Source organism: Pagrus major, chromosome 7, assembly GCF_040436345.1.
Source record: "Pagrus major chromosome 7, Pma_NU_1.0".
NCBI classification, from domain to species: Eukaryota; Metazoa; Chordata; class Actinopteri; order Spariformes; family Sparidae; genus Pagrus; species Pagrus major.
This window is the reverse complement of record NC_133221.1, coordinates 4,969,458-4,985,160: the sequence shown is the minus strand read 5'-3', so window position 1 is coordinate 4,985,160 and position 15,703 is coordinate 4,969,458. Positions and strand designations below refer to the sequence as shown.

General features: G+C 40.7%; 2 protein-coding genes across 2 annotated transcripts; both read right to left on the bottom strand.

The window, feature by feature from the left end:
• Positions 1 to 1,223: 1,223 nt before the first annotated feature.
• On the bottom strand, positions 1,224 to 8,596 carry LOC140999317 (solute carrier family 26 member 9-like). The gene is made up of 19 exons (XM_073469663.1): positions 8,472 to 8,596; positions 8,118 to 8,257; positions 7,843 to 7,953; positions 7,507 to 7,682; positions 7,259 to 7,423; positions 7,025 to 7,177; positions 6,830 to 6,912; positions 6,598 to 6,745; positions 6,395 to 6,508; positions 6,202 to 6,279; positions 6,024 to 6,119; positions 5,834 to 5,940; positions 5,654 to 5,723; positions 5,484 to 5,576; positions 5,252 to 5,392; positions 4,837 to 5,088; positions 3,936 to 3,990; positions 2,777 to 2,913; positions 1,224 to 1,253 (listed from the first exon to the last, which is right to left on the bottom strand). Exons 1-19 carry the CDS (start codon positions 8,594 to 8,596, stop codon positions 1,224 to 1,226), a joined length of 2,274 nt encoding a protein of 757 aa, XP_073325764.1.
• Positions 8,597 to 10,589: 1,993 nt separating this feature from the next.
• On the bottom strand, positions 10,590 to 13,938 carry slc48a1a (solute carrier family 48 member 1a). Its single transcript, XM_073471032.1, has 3 exons — positions 13,495 to 13,938; positions 12,060 to 12,227; positions 10,590 to 11,899 (listed from the first exon to the last, which is right to left on the bottom strand). Exons 1-3 carry the CDS (start codon positions 13,622 to 13,624, stop codon positions 11,763 to 11,765), a joined length of 435 nt encoding a protein of 144 aa, XP_073327133.1. The 5' UTR covers positions 13,625 to 13,938; the 3' UTR covers positions 10,590 to 11,762.
• Between the last annotated feature and the right edge of the window lie 1,765 nt (positions 13,939 to 15,703).

Sequence of the window (15,703 nt, the reverse complement as noted above, 5' to 3'; positions counted from 1 at the left end):
GGAGCAGATGTGTGCCAGAATACCTTAGGATGATTTCTTAATAGCTTCATAAATCCATTCATGCATCACACGCATACCAACACCACTGTCAGCCTGCTGCTAGGCGAGACACCACAGGCACTTTGAGCACCTGCTACCCAAACACAAGTTAGTTGGCCCACATATTTGTCTTTGTTACAGTCACTCTGCTGGTGCAACCCGCAAACAATTAAAAGTGTTATTGTGGTTGTTGAATCTTCACTCCGCCTGATGGAAAATGTTTGTGATTCAAGTTTTTGCGAGACAACGATATCACGAAACTGCTGATGCTATGTATCTCCTTTCATTTGGGTTTAGCCCCTCTCAGTGTCTTGCCTCCACTGGGACTCAGCCAGACTGCTCAGCTGGCTGGTACCTCACAGCTGTGGCCCATGCACGCTCTCAGTTAATTACAAGACGACTTCTGTATGACTGCGCAGTCAGCAGGTTCACTCCACGGTTGCTGAGGGCTGGCTGAAACTGAGCCTCAGAGTTCCTCCTCATTATCTGCTCAGCGCTCACTTGTTATTGGCCGTCTCTCTTGTGCTGGTATGTACCACCCTCTGTCAGCGGAGTCGAGTACTGATTACTGTGCCCGGTCGCAAAGTAAAACATTTTATTCAGATAATTGACAGTCAGGGAAAAGATACAAGATCAAGTACATAATATAATTTGGCAGCAATACATTTCCATAAATTACAGCGACTTTGAAGATTGTTGTCAGCATCTTCGATGCGTTTCCTTCTGCTCATCTTCGCTGCAGCAATCAGTGCTCAAAACATTTCCTGTGAAAGCAAAACTGCTCTTAGATACAGAATAATGCCAAAAAGAGTAAGAAGTAATTGTCATTCTGTCTCAGTTTGTATTGGCAAACCAGTGCATACCTGCTCCAGATCCTCATTAATGTTAAAGGCGAGTTCCTGTCTTGCTTTCTCTGCCTGCAGCCAACAAAGTGAATGCACATATTTAAACAGGCAAACACTAACTGCACTTCCCAGTGCAATAAAGACCGCGGTAGCAGAATAAAGAAATATATATATATATATATATATATATATATATATATACACACACATACATACATATATATACATACACACATATACACACTTTTGTTTATATTTGCTTCCCCATGTCCATGGGGAATGCCGACGGGCACTTATACTTGGATAATAATCTTGAAATATAGTTATTTCACTGCCTCGTTAGTCCACAATGAACTGGAACAGGAAGAACTGAAGGTGAACAGAGGGGCTTGGATATCAAGGTGTTCAGTTAAGACAAACAACAGAAGAAAACCAGGAGCCAGTCTATTGAAGCACATGCAAAACTCTTGACAAAAAAGCCCGGCCCTGATGCAGGTAGGCTAGTTGAAGGCTGACTTTTGATGGTCACTGAACTGGGCTGTATAATGCACACAATTTCCAGAACAAGGGCAACAAAGAAATCTCAACAGGGCCCAAACAGAGCAGAGTGTCTGGCTGAAGGACAGAATCAGAATGAGAAGCAGACTGGCCGGGCTGCCGTTCCCCACCCCTCTTAAGCCTTCACAAAAGGGCGTCGTCACACCCTGACTGGCTGGAAGGGGAACACCTCAAGCTGCTCTCACTCATTAATTAGGAGTCAGTCTCCACACACCTGCACACAGGTGATCTGAATCCACAGCGATCAGTCCACGGGGATTTTGACACTGCTACATTATTGTTTACAACTGAGCTCTTCAAATCCACATCCTGAGCATCCACCAGTTTTAGAATAGCAGCTTTATTTCAAAGTTTCTTTGCAGCCCAGTTGTCAGGATAAAATGTAAGAAGTTAACATTTCTGTAAACCACTGATACGTTCACATTTATATGTTTCACAGGAACGTACCATATTGATATTTTTTACAAGACCTGTCGTATCACGTTCACGTTACGTCTTTGTGACCTGACTTTCATATCATGAGGCAGAGGGGATGGTGGTGGAGCTTTAGGTGAGAAGGTTGCCAAGCCAGTCGCCGCAGTTTGAGACTGCGTTTCAACGTTGTAAGCATGACACCACTGGATATTTTGAAGGAGGCCTCGGCACATTTTCCAATCATGTTTCTGTGACAAAGAAAATTTAAGTTTTTTGGGACATCTCCAGTGGCATTTGTGGCGACCAAAACAGGTCATTTAAGCCAAAACGTGATCTTCTCCTAACCCTAACCGAAATTTTAAAAATAAGGAAATGTAAAGTTGGCAAATGGGTAGTTTTTTTGACTTGCAGCAGCTGGAGAGGGAAGCTACAGGGCAGTACTTCGGTGTTGCAAGTTGAGACTGACACATTCGTGACATCCTTTAATGAATCGTGAATTAAAGATGGTCAATTTTGTAAAAATGTTATCCACATTAAACCTGTAGAGGACGGTATCTGTCCTGTCAGATGCCTGAAAAGTTGCTTGTGCTTATCATGCAGTAAGAGAAGACAAAATCAGGCACACAGCACACAATACCCAGCATGACCTTGGTGTAACTTACAACTCTGTTTGTTGTGCCGTTTAATGTGTCACACAAACCTTTGTGATATTTCTGTTTGCCCTTGTTGAACCAGATAAGGTGACAAAGGCTGTGCTCAAAGAGGAATTTGTTACATGAGAGCATAAATCTCACTTTTCTACTCCTCTTAATCTCTCCCTATATCCCTAACCTTAGAAACCTTTGAACAGCAGGTGTTTGTATGTGATGTTATGAAATGGATTTGTATGATAAGGTTATTTTATACACCGGGGGGCCTACCTTTAGGGAGACTCGCCTCTCTGCGGTGGTCTGCTGAGCAAACAGAATGGCATCGTGGACAGAAAGGAAGAGATTACCGCGGCCAATATTGCCTTCATCAAAAGCTCCTCCAGTCTCCAGCTCCTCGTACACCTGGGCTGCAGGCGGCAGGAAGACAAATATCACACGAGGACTTGGACACTGTGACGCAAGGGATTTTGCATCAATGCACTTTACAACGAGTCAAGACACCACAGGTGAAGAGGGTAAAAATTTTAACTTTCCATGAAACTTTCCCAGTTGATTAATTACTTTAAGACAATTGTTTTTTCCAGTCACGCCCTGGGGAAGACCCAGTTTGGTTAGAAACCGGTCAGCAATTTCCTCCTGTGTGATTTTTACTCTGATACGCCCTTAAAAAAAGGCTTTTTAACAACATCCTTGACTGAGTGGAGTGTGCCTGAAGTAAGCCAATGTTCCCATTCCTTGTTTCCTTGTTTTTTTGCATCAAAGTTGCAAGATTGTTTGTTTGTGAAAATAAACAAATTATAGGCAACATTATTTTTAAAAATGTGGCGATATGCAAACATATCCAGAACATAGACCTGAACACTGGATAAAGCCAGGTTCTGTCATTTTGTCAAAGACTTTTACAGAGGGAATTTTGAAAATCTCATTTTTATCACTTGGTGAATCAGAAAATACTAGAAAACATTCATTATCACCATGTTTTCAGGAATAAAATGTCATGTTAATCAGGCTATGAATTGCTAAGGCTAAGACAATTATTTTTGCTATTAAAAGCTTTCATAATGCATTATCTAATTAAATATGCAAAATTTCCACTAGTCTGAAAGAAGACATTTATAGAAGCAAAACAGGCCAAAATTTCAAAACTGACCACTGCATGAAAAAATGATTTTTGCCTCTAGTGTCTGGCCATTAATCATCCCTGTGGATCACCTCTTTATCTCACTAGAAAAATGGAAGGCACGTGTGCCCAATGACAAGTGTGTAGACGTCTAATCTTTGGCTTACAATTGTACTCTGTCTCTCACAGGTGTCCTTCACGGACCTTTACGGACTTTATGTTGAATGAATGACTAGCTTACTGTTGCCATGACAACTGTTCAGTCTAGCCAACAAGTGTGAAATGCACTTAAGTCATTTAAGATGTTACCTTGAACATTAGCCAGATATAGTTTAATGCCCAGCATCGCGTAGCTTGAGTTCATCTGTGTGGGGGAAATAAAGAGAAGAAGACATGTAGGAATAACCATGACTGTAGGCCAACACACCCACAATATTACATTTTCTCTCATATAAAGGTTCAGTAAGGAACGCCAGGGTTCAATCCTCTGAATAAAAGAACATTTTGTGACAAACAGGCTCAATATTAGATCTGTGCAGAATACATCAGGGGCTCTTTGACTTGGAGGAGAGGAGAGCTACATCACTGTGGAGAGGCTGTCTGCGGTAACAGCTGTGTCGTTAACTTAGATGTTTCTCTTGCACTTAAACTATCTTTTAGTTTCTTTGAACATTTTAATATTACACAAATTGAAATGTCGAATTATGCTCCGATTACGCTTGTGTCAGTAAACCTGGATGTCAGTTACGGCTAACCATTAGCTTGTCGATTCTATCTAACGTTAACTGTCAACTGAAATTTAAAAGTTTCATGTCATCTTAATGCATTTTCAAGAAATTAGGTCAGTCACACTGCAGTATATAAGTATAATAATGTATAACAGCTCCACAAGAGTTTTTCTAAAAGATGTTTAATTTAAGAACGTATAGCCGGGCTAATATAAAGCCTGTGAAGCTGCATTATAACATTAAATGTGTAACATCACATAAGAAAATGGAAAACTCAGTCATATACCCATGCTGATGGAAAGTTTTATAGTCCAAGAGATCCCAAATTGATTTGAAAAGACATGATTTATGCCCTCGATGCAAGTTATTACGTGATTCTGCTTATACTTAAGTTATTATAGCCTAAAAATGTTGTATGTCATCATAATCTTTATTGTTGTTACTGTAGGTGTTTTAAGAGTGAATTTAGTGGTACTGTAAACCTTTGTCAACACTTTGATGCCCATCAGGTCTATGAAGCAGACTCCTGCCAGGTCGAGGATGAGGGTGTGGAAGGGCACGGGCTGGGACTCCAGCGTGACGGCGGTGGGACTGGGTGGCTCTTGGTCAGGCGCCTGCTCGCCCAGCTCAATGTCACCACAGTGGAAGTTGACATAGCTGGTGGGAGGTTCGGGTTTGCTGGCGCTGCCATCGTTCATGTCAAAGTCATTTTGCAGTTCAAGCTGAGATATGGTCTGGATTTAGAGGAAATACGTAGAGAAAGGTGCACAGAAAAGGTCACGGGTTTTATTTTCAGATAACTCTTTTTTCACGACCCATTGAAAGTTTTTGTATATGTTTCTGGCACTCTGTTGCTCAGTTAAACATGTGTGTCGTGTGTCATATATCTGATCCCACCTGAGACTTCATGGTAACCAAAGAGCTCGGTTTCCTCCTCCTCGTCTCCTTGTCCTTCTTCTCCTCTTTCGCTTTGTCCTTCTGTTCCTTCTCTAAGAACTTCCGCCTGGCCAGGATAAGTTTGCCAGGGTCCAGGCCGGTCTAGACACAAACACGACTATGTAAACAGCCATACGTCACACGAACACATTGATTCAAACCTCGCTAACCTTGAGTGATGGCAAAACACTACCTTTCTGATGACCCTCTGGCGAAAGATTTCAGCATTTGCGAAATACAGCGGCGAGCAGTAGTTCACTATTTTCACACCTGTTATTGACTTGACCTGTGGAGTTATTACAAAAAAATCCCCTTATATGATGTGTGACGACAAAAATACACAAACAAATGTACTTTTCATACCTTACTGTACACCTTCGGGTTTTTGTAGATATCTGTATCCATAATCTGAACCACTGCCGAACCGTTACGACTGCAAGAAACACGTTGTTAAAACGAGAAATACATTAATACACAGTTAACACCCTGATGCATTGTCTTATGGCTAAAAAATATAGAGCGTATTGCAGGGAATGTACTCACAACTGTGTCTTGAATATCACCACCAGGATGGATGAGCCCACTCCAATAGCAACTCCATAAGGCAAGCTGAGGAAGAATGTGGCCAAGAACGACACAACCCACACACACTGGAGGAGAGAGAACGATAGAATAAGATAAAATATGGAGAGAAAAAAGATGATACAATATTGCGTGCCAGGCTTTAACTCACGCAGTCCAATTTGCTCTTTTTCCACAAGTAATAGGGGTCGGAGAGCTGCAGGAGCGTGTTCTTCAGGTTCACTGCAATCAAGGCTCCGAGCACCGACTGGGGAAACCAAGATTAGATATTGCACAAATGTATGTCTCATTTTTAAAGGCGCTAGTATCACACTCTTATGTCCACCTACTTTTGGAAGTGGCTTCAGGTAGGCTCCCAGAGCAAGCATGGTGACCATCACGACCAGCATCACACACAAACTGGCGAACTACGAGAAGGAAGCAACAGAAGTTGGCAAGTTTGAGGTATTATTTTCCTTGTAGTCCATACAAGTCCTTGAAATGCTTGATTACAGTTCCTTTAAGTGGTAACACAGCACCCACCTGTGATGTTCCACCTGCACTGTCGACAGCCAGCGTCACAGACAGGGCGCAGCAGATCACGTGGATCTTAAAGAAGGAGCCGAGGAAATTGCTGCAGCCAAGAGCCAACATTTCCTGTACGAGAACATGCATGTGGTTTTTTTTTTATAAAATTGAATAAAACACATTTTTTTAAAATAACAGAAGATATGCTGTTCTTCTACCTGGTTTGGATCCACGTCGTAGCCGTGCTTGGCTGCCAGCGTCCTGCCCATAGCCAAGTTGATGACGTACCCCACGATTGCCAGGGAGAAAGCGGTGCTCAGCATGTCTTCCCACTGACTCACTGTGGGCAGGATCGGTGCAGGGAATCTGGAAAACAGAGCCAAGAAATAAAACTAAATTGAACAGTAAAAAAATAAGATGCACGAGTAATTTTAATGCTTTTCTTTTTACCCCAAAGGAATTTCTCCCACTATGTCCATGTGATAGAGCTCAGGAAGATGCAGAGGGCCTGAGATGGCTGTGGCCACCACCACCTGCAGAGGAAAGGAATAGAAACCAATCATCACTTTCAATCTTATATAAAAATCCAAGCAACACCTACATGACTGAACTTTTGTGTCCTCAGAGAAATGACAAACTACTTACAATAATGATCTCCATCGGAACGGGGAAGGGCAGCTTGTGGCGGTAGCGTGCACTCAGCTCCTTCACCACGATCAGGACTACACTGCTGACTAGAGCAAATACTAATGACGCTATGTTGGTATCAGGGAGGCCACGTATGATATCCACCAGAGTCTGTGACAAAAACAACAAGATTTTATTGGCAAATCAAAGTGTTTTGATGTTCTTTGATTTCAATATGAAAGAGTGACTCACATATATGACAGCCAGCGGACCACTGTAAGGTGGCACACTGATGCCGAAGATGTACTTGAGCACTGAGATGAGGATCTGCAAGCCTGCAGCAGTCATGAAGCCTCTGACGAAGGATTCGGACAGATAGATGGCAACGAACCCAAACTGCATGAAGCCGAGGCCGATCTACACAGAGGAAAGCAGATATCAGCGTGTCACTGTTAGATTGAACTGTACCTCACATTTCGAGCCTTTAGTGCCATGAGTACCTGTATGATCGCAGTGAGACAGGCCAGGGTTCCAGATATTCCCAAGCGAACGTTATTCATTTGGTCTGTGTCCACTACTGTAGCATTTAGAGTGGCATTGAAGTGACTGAATTCTGACTCCGGGGCCAGTCTGAGACACACGATTCCCACCATAATGCTGAGGACAGCAAACGTACCTGGACATTAAAAAAAAAGCAGCGTGTCACATCTATTTTCAATGCAATTCTGCAAACAGGGCAGAGTCGAGGCTGAGCGCAGCTGATCTGCACCGTGCAGCTCTGGCAACTTATCACTGTCATCATATGAAATCGCTGCAGATAAATCACTCTGATTTACCCGGGACCATCTGGTGAGCAGTGCCCATGAAGAAATACGGGATGAGGGGGAAGAATGAGGAATAGAGACCGTTGACAGGAGGGAGGCTTGCCAGGAGGGCAAATGCCATGCCTGGAAAAGAACAGAAACCTTTTTAAACTTGTCACATAAATCATGTAACGTATAGAAAAAATACAAAAACTATGCTGTAAACTGGAGCCAACACTGCAGCAAGCACGAGTCAGAGTGTATTATAAAGAGGCATCAGAGGAGAGAGAGGAGAAGCAATGACCGACCCTGGGGGACCTGAATGGTGCCAGCGCTGACCCCGCTGATGACATCACACAGCAGGTTTTCTTTCACTTTATACTTGGGGAGCCAGCTGAGTACAGGCAGATGTCTGAATAACAAGCCCCTCAGACTCGACACGGAGCATCTGACAGAAACAAACACGGGAAACTCTTTGAAGAGCTCAGGTTTTCTGGTTGTTCACAATACACATCCAAATACATATCCAAACTTGGTATGAAGTCATAGCTACAGGGCTCTCCTCTATTTGATCGCAACTCAAAGCTTGTCAGAGGTGGAGTTTGTGTGATAGGAAGACATGTAGTTCATGTTGACTGTGCGGAGAGATTGCAGTTCTGTACCTGAAGAGTTTCTTCACCTTCTCTCCGACGGGGAATTGTCGACTCTTCTTGTCGAACTCTTTGTCGAAGTCTGGGAGGTTGTATGCCGGCCTGTCAATCACATAACGCTGGCGGTCTGGTTGCATGGCTGGAGCATATTGAAACGTAGTCAGACAATAACAAGTTCTCTTTTTAATACCATGACCTCAAGGTGCATTTAATGGACAAGCAAAACACATCTATCAGTTGAAGTAATAATAAGTCTCTTACTGAGTTTCATATATTTTCCCAAAATTAGTCACTTGACAAGATAGCATCAATATAATTTTACTTAATCAGCATACAAATTTGAAAGGAGTGGAAGGAGGCGTGTTCAGATCCTTTGCTTAAGTAAAAGTACTAATACCACACTGTAATAATACATCAGTTGGCTGCTATTATCCACCGATACTGGCCTGTCACAGGTATATCAGTATCAGGATATATCTTGTCCCATATGCACCGATATGCAGAAAAAGATTATTGTAGGCAAATAATAATGATTGAATTCACAGTGAAGTTGACTGTTTCAGTGCACTGATGTCATTTTAGGCAATAAAATGTGTTGTTTTCCTGTAAAATCTTCTGCCTCTGAAACAAACTTTTAATAGCGACATTTAAGGGATCATTGCACAAAAATGTGTACATCGGCCAATATATGTCTATATGTGAAATTTTCAAACATCGGCCCAAAACATCAAGTATCAGTCAGGCTCTAGCAGAAAAATATCCCCGTAATGTAACTGTAACTATGAATCATATAATGACATATCTTGAGATTATTAACGCATTAATGTTAATGCACAATTTTACCAGTGAAGATTATATCATTAAATAATTAAATAATAATGAAACACAACAAAGCCTCACAGCTGTGAAGCTGGAACAACCTTTTTTCTGACAGTCGATTAATTGATTAGTTGACTGATCCTCCAGCTGTATTATTTAGTTTTTGACAAAACAGTGTAGTTTATAACCTTTTCATATGTTTTGTATTCCAAAATTAAGTTGTAAAATAATCACAGCTGTCAGATAATTGTACAATATTTCCTTCTGAAATGTACTGGAGAAGAAGTACAGTAATACAGTATCTGAATGAATGTAATGTAACAACATCACCGCTGCTTTGTTTGCACGTATTCGACATAAGCAAGATTTAAGAATTAAAACCCAGTCCGACTGGTTTGAGCTTTATGTAATTATACATAATTCAGTTGTGGGAACAAGGGCATCTTTAGGACCGCACTGCTGTGGTCTTACATTTACGTGACCCATTACGAGTGCAAGGTCCTAATCTAACCTTGAAGGGTGAAGGATCAGCCAACAGGTTGGTGGACTGCTGAAATATTTGCTCAACACCAGGTAAATATGAGCACACGCTCAAGTTCACTCTGTGCATCTCACAGTCTGCCCGCTGTGGACAAGACTTCTCAATCTTCCATCTTTTATAAGAAAGTTTATATTACAGATACAATATTTGCAGCATGGGCATTTTACTAGTTAGGGCAAACAAATGGTCGAACTAGTGTTTAGATGAAATGTCTGGGAATTGCTACCTTTAAAGTATAATTTATGAAAGGTAAAAGAAGAATAGCAAGAATAAGTCAATATAAAATGGAGCTGCAAAGAGATTCAGCACTATTTAAAAAAGGTTAAAGGTTAAAAAACATGTGTGGAGGATAATTATTTTCAATCACTCAGTCAACAATGTGCATTTAGCTTTTGTTTTGAAACTCTTAAAGATTTGTCCTCTAATAATGTCACTGATAAATGAATCAAAATAGCAGCAAGTCATTGGCTGACCTTGATATCAAGCTCATTCTGTACAGTTTAATGTAAAAGTCTAAAAAAATCAGCACTGTACCTTACTGTTGAAGCACAACGTCTGCAGGCATTTGGCTCAGATGTGTGTATGACCACTTGTTTGATTACTTATCAAGTTATGCTGCTAAAGACTCTCTACACTTCCTGGGTGGAGCTTGGAATCCAAAAAGCTTGAATCATTTTGAGAACATGCAGCCTTGAAGGAAAAACCTTCATCACTTTACTGTTAATGTGTGAGGCTGCGTCTGCGGGACAGAGCGAGAAGACAACGTGACGTAATTAACAATAAATGCAACTTTTAATGGGTTCAGTTTCTATATACATGTAGCATCCTCATATTCATTCTCTCATCAACAGAAAAATACATTTGAAGTTTCATGATAAAAGGTCGACACAAGCAAACAGCCTAGTTTAACTTGACTTACACAAATCATACTAACTGTAAAAGAAATGATACATATAAATAGCGTATTTCAACATTAAAAAGGGTGAAACAGAGATGACATGTGTAAAACGTGATTTTTCTTTTTCTCCCATTGTATCAGGATCTGTGTGCAAAACAATGGCATCAATATCAAAGACTAAAGTGCAATTATTTATTAAATCCATTTGTGTTTTCACTTAACAGGAATGTCAGAATTTTCAAATGGACTCTTGACAGGAAAAAAAAACAAAGTCGCCCCCTGGTGGTACACAAGATGAAAAGCACAAACTCCACAGGAATGCCCTTTCTTCTGTTCTTGTGCAAAGAAAAGGAACAAAGCACGTGAGTTTAAAAGTAATAATGATAAAAATATGTCTCTAATTAATTCACTGACACTGAAGGGAGCTAAGAATTTGACTCAGTGGACACTAAGAAAGCAACGGTTCAGAGATATGAGTACTCTGTGGTTCAAAACTGCAACTATGAAAAAAGCTCATTGTCACAAACATTCAAGCGCTCCAACAAACACCGTCAACCTAGCATGAGCAGAGTGGCCTCAGGTTTTAGGTTTGGTAGGTTTAGGGAGTATTTTCACTTTCATTTTACCAACGTATCACTGGATTAAAAGCCTGTTATGTCGGGGGTTTCCTTGTTCCTTGTTAGTCGTTTTAAGATTAAACACTCCCATGATAAAAATCTGTATGAAAAACCACCTGCGTGTCTCTTAATAAATAGCCCAGAGCGATTCAATCAAAAGCAGTTCCAGTCTTCAGAGGTTTAGACTTTATGACTACTTACAGGGGTATAATGTTTGGGTTTAAAAGTAGGAGAGCAGGTTACAATACAAATACAGAGCTTGTTAAACAAGTGCAACAAGTGCAACTCCATGTAGTAAAAGTCAGATGACTTTTTAATCTCGCCATGTCTGCTTTTCCTTCTCTTTGTTACAAACGCTCTTTGACCAGCTCCCGCCGGCAGCCTAAAACCCTTCAAAGTCCATGGCAGTCTTATAAAATCCGTACTGACTAGAAGTCGCTGAGGATGCTGATGTCGGCGAACTCCTGGCGATATCTGTACGAGTATAAGGCCAAAAGGAAGGACCATTTGAGAGTCAGGAAGCTCCACACACAGGACAGATAGAGGCTCCTCGGGTCAGTGGGAGCTGTGGGACAGAAAAGAGCAGAGTGATGAATACATGCATTAGGAAATCAATCATCTGAGTTAAAAAGGATATGAGCTGTTAATAATAAATGTTTGAGTCTTATTCTCTATTATACTGAAAATGAATCATGATGAACTATGAACAGTAGAGAGAGGATTACATTGCTTCTGTGTGATGGCGAGAGTCAGGAAGGCGATGAAGGCGACCACTGCCAACACTGAGAAGAGCACACCGACAGTGATGAAGAACTTGAGGCCTTTGAGCCAGGTGCGCCAGTAGTCCTGCAGGTACATGATGTGTGTGACGAGAGCCCAGAGCGCCAGCACTCCTGTCAGAGACAAAGACGCACACACTTTCAATGAGTGTATTTTAACACATCACAGAGACTATATCCAAATAACTGGAGCATTATATCCCTGTCTCAATCACCTAATGCCTGAGGAGATGGTGTTGATATCAATTAAGCGATTATATGTCCATAAAACTTTTATCCAAAAGCCCAAAATGATGTCCTCAAATGTTATGTTTTGTCCAAAACCCACACATAAAACATTCACCTTTAAGAAGCTGAAATCAAAGAATTTGAATACTTTTCTTTTACAAAAATGACTCAAGATGATTGATTATCGATACAGATGAAAATTAATTCAAAAGTTGACAACTAATCAACTCATTTTTGCAGCTCTATGGTGCTGGTGAATATGTCGGCCAATGCAGTACAGAAATGGCAAACTAGGTTTACCAGGGTGAAGTAAGTTTGCAGTTATTTAGTGTCTTCATCAGGGCCTGACCAATACATCAATATTATCCACCGATACTGGCCTATCACAGATAAGAAAAAGAAGCTGGGGTAGTTTATAAAGTCAAATTCTGACTGAAGTTTGTCGTTTCAGTGCACTGATGTCATTTATAAAGTTTATTGTCACTGTGAACTACCCTGCCACCGATACATATCTGTGTCACAACTGTTTGATAACCAGCTTTGAGGGATCATTGCAAAAAATGTGTGTGTACTTGCTGATAAAGCGATATCACAATTTTTCACTCCATAATATCAGTATCGGTTCCAGGAATCAGGTATCGATCAGGCTCTAGTCTTCATTAGATAGATGGTCAACAGCAGAGCACTGACAAGTTGATGCTTGAACTGTATAAAAAGGTCAGATTGTATAAAATAAATAAATAAATAAATGTCAGTCCACAAACCAAAAGGAGTGACACACAAAAATTGACTTTGTGGCAGAGTACAGTACATTCACGTGAGGGTGAGGAAGGGGGTGAGCTTCAAATCTGGTCATGTGCACAAATGTGACCTAAATGAGTGTGTTAACAAGGTGCCACCGAACAAACATTACTGAATTCAAACAAATACTGACAGTAAATAAAGTGTTGAATAGATTTCATGTGTCGACAGTGAAACTGGATCAGAACAAAACACCTTACGATGGCATGATTATGATGTGCTGTTTTGACCGTGTAGGCCTTGTACAGGGATTAGCCTCATTAAATGCTCCACAATCATGTGATGGAAGACAAATCTACACATCACAGGATCATTTATTATGACAGTTAAACCGACAGGTGTGTTGACATACCTGACAGGCCTCCCATGGCCGCCGTCCATGGCTGTTTGTATGCAATGTTCCAGACCAGGAAAGCCGACAGTCCAACCAGGGTGCCAAAGGTAGCATAACCTATGCTAATGTAAACTCTGCTGTTTCCCATCGCTAACAACAACTCCTGCTAACCAAATGTTTGTAACAGACGTAGCAGATAAAGGCGAAAACAGATAAAAAAAACAGGCTGGTGTTAAGCTAGCAACAGCTTACCGCCACATTATGTAACTAATATCCTTGATACTAACGTCAGGAAAACGACAGGATGAATCCCACTAAATCTGGACGACGTTAGAAATACTTAGCCTAAGAAATATCTAAATGTGAACCAGTGTTAGTGCCAAGACCGACGCACAAACTCCGATGGTACAATTTTAAGATCTCAAGCTAACAGGCAGCAACACAACACCGAGACGAGTGTTTATCTGATGTGCGCCGCAAAGATGGTGTGCGATGACTGAGAGCTCTCCCACCGCGGATCCCTGTCTGCAGCCGAGGCCACAACACATCGGTGACAACTAAAAGTCTTCACTTTTATTGGTCTTTTCGTGTGTTTCACTTGAAAACAAGACACGTAATACAAAATTGTTGTTGTTGCTGTGTAGAAAAAAAGCGAATCTCTCGGGTGTGTTTTCAACGATTTGCCCTAAAGTCATCTATCACCTGTACATGGAAATTTCTTTGCGCTGAGGAAACCCCCGACTCGCCAACATGGCGCCCCTAGTGGCGCACAGGGGAACTGCAGCTTCAGACCTAAATGCCAAAGCTGTTGTCATAATTTGTTGACTTCATGTACATTGGGCACATTTTTCAGGGTCACATAAAGGTCACCGAGAGCTCATTTTAAATACATTTGTTCTTTAATTTAGTTTGATGCATTACAACTAAATTACTACAAACAACAACCCTGTTACAAAAAGTTCATAAGGTCAGCCAAAGAAACAGGGGTGTCAAATCAACATCAAAAAGTTATACTTGAGTAAAAGTAAAGATATCATGTTAGACTATTAAAATATAACTTTGCTAAAACTGAAATTCACCCATATGAATAGTTCTTGAGTAAAAGATGTGAAGAAGGCCTGTCCCGCGGGCCAAATACAGCCCTTCAACAACCTCATTCCCTTTAAACATTTTAATAATAGGCATATTAGCCCATTCATTCATTAAGTCTTTTGCTTTTGTACTTTTTTTTTAATTAAGAAACCTTAACCCAGGCTGTTTAAGCACAGACAATATAAGAGTGGGAGCAAAAGAGTGGGAAAAAAGTTGTTGAATAGGCCTGATGTAAAGTTCTGGTAATAAATAGGCTCTTAAGTATGAGTAGTACCAGAAAGAGTATATTATACATATTTTTACATGCAGTATGTATATGCTGTATATTTTGGGTCATCCATTTATCTGCCGGGCTGATAATCAGATCCAATATTCAGCATTTTTTTTAAATCCCATTCCTGGTGATATACATTTAAAAAATGTTGCTTTTGCTTTGATGCAGCATGCAATCTGCAAACTAACTATAACTTAAATTTTTTAAATAAATGTAGTGTGGAAAGATTTACAGCATTTGCCTCCAAAATGTGGAACGGAAGCATGAGGTTGCAAAAAATGGAAATACTATGGTAAAGTACAAGTACCTCAAAATTGTTTGTACAGTAACTGAGTAAATGTACTTAGTTGCATTCCATCACTGCAAAGAATAAAAGCACTGTGTAAATACAAACAAGATGGACAGAAATAGAGACAACAAAAGATAACAAACATTAAACAGGAAGCATGATTTGCCAAAAATTTAAATAAAGTTGCATCTACAAAGATTTACACAAGAAACATCATGACCGAGCATGGGTGCGGGCAGGAAGTGGCTCTCTCTACAGGAAACATTAAATCATCACAATATTATTTATTCTGAGTAATGTTTTGTAGTTTGACTATACATTTTAGAAAATACTCATCATGCAGAGAGCACTGAAATCTGTGCTCCAACACTGAGCCTCAAGGCTTTCCTGTGGTTGTTAGCAGCTCTGCAGCTGTCGACTATGCAAATGAAAACCACAAAAAAAGCTGTGAAGTGAAAGCAAACTAAACCAAAGACATTGCAGTTGCTTCAACTCTGATGCTGTTTTCACACACTCTCTCTCTCACACACACACACACACTGTTATGTCTCACTGCTGTACTTAGCCCATGC

Coding starts and splice junctions, on each gene's coding strand:
- LOC140999317 (XM_073469663.1), bottom strand. CDS start 8,596: ATGCAACCAGACCGCCAGCGTTATGTGATTGACAGGCCGGCATACAAC. Junction 7,683..7,842: donor TGCTCACCAGATGGTCCCGG/GTAAATCAGAGT, acceptor TTTAATGTCCAG/GTACGTTTGCTGTCCTCAGC. Junction 5,941..6,023: donor AAAAGAGCAAATTGGACTGC/GTGAGTTAAAGC, acceptor TCTCTCCTCCAG/TGTGTGTGGGTTGTGTCGTT.
- slc48a1a (XM_073471032.1), bottom strand. CDS start 13,624: ATGGGAAACAGCAGAGTTTACATTAGCATAGGTTATGCTACCTTTGGC. Junction 12,228..13,494: donor GGCCATGGGAGGCCTGTCAG/GTATGTCAACAC, acceptor TGTCTCTGACAG/GAGTGCTGGCGCTCTGGGCT. Junction 11,900..12,059: donor CGCCATCACACAGAAGCAAT/GTAATCCTCTCT, acceptor TCTGTCCCACAG/CTCCCACTGACCCGAGGAGC.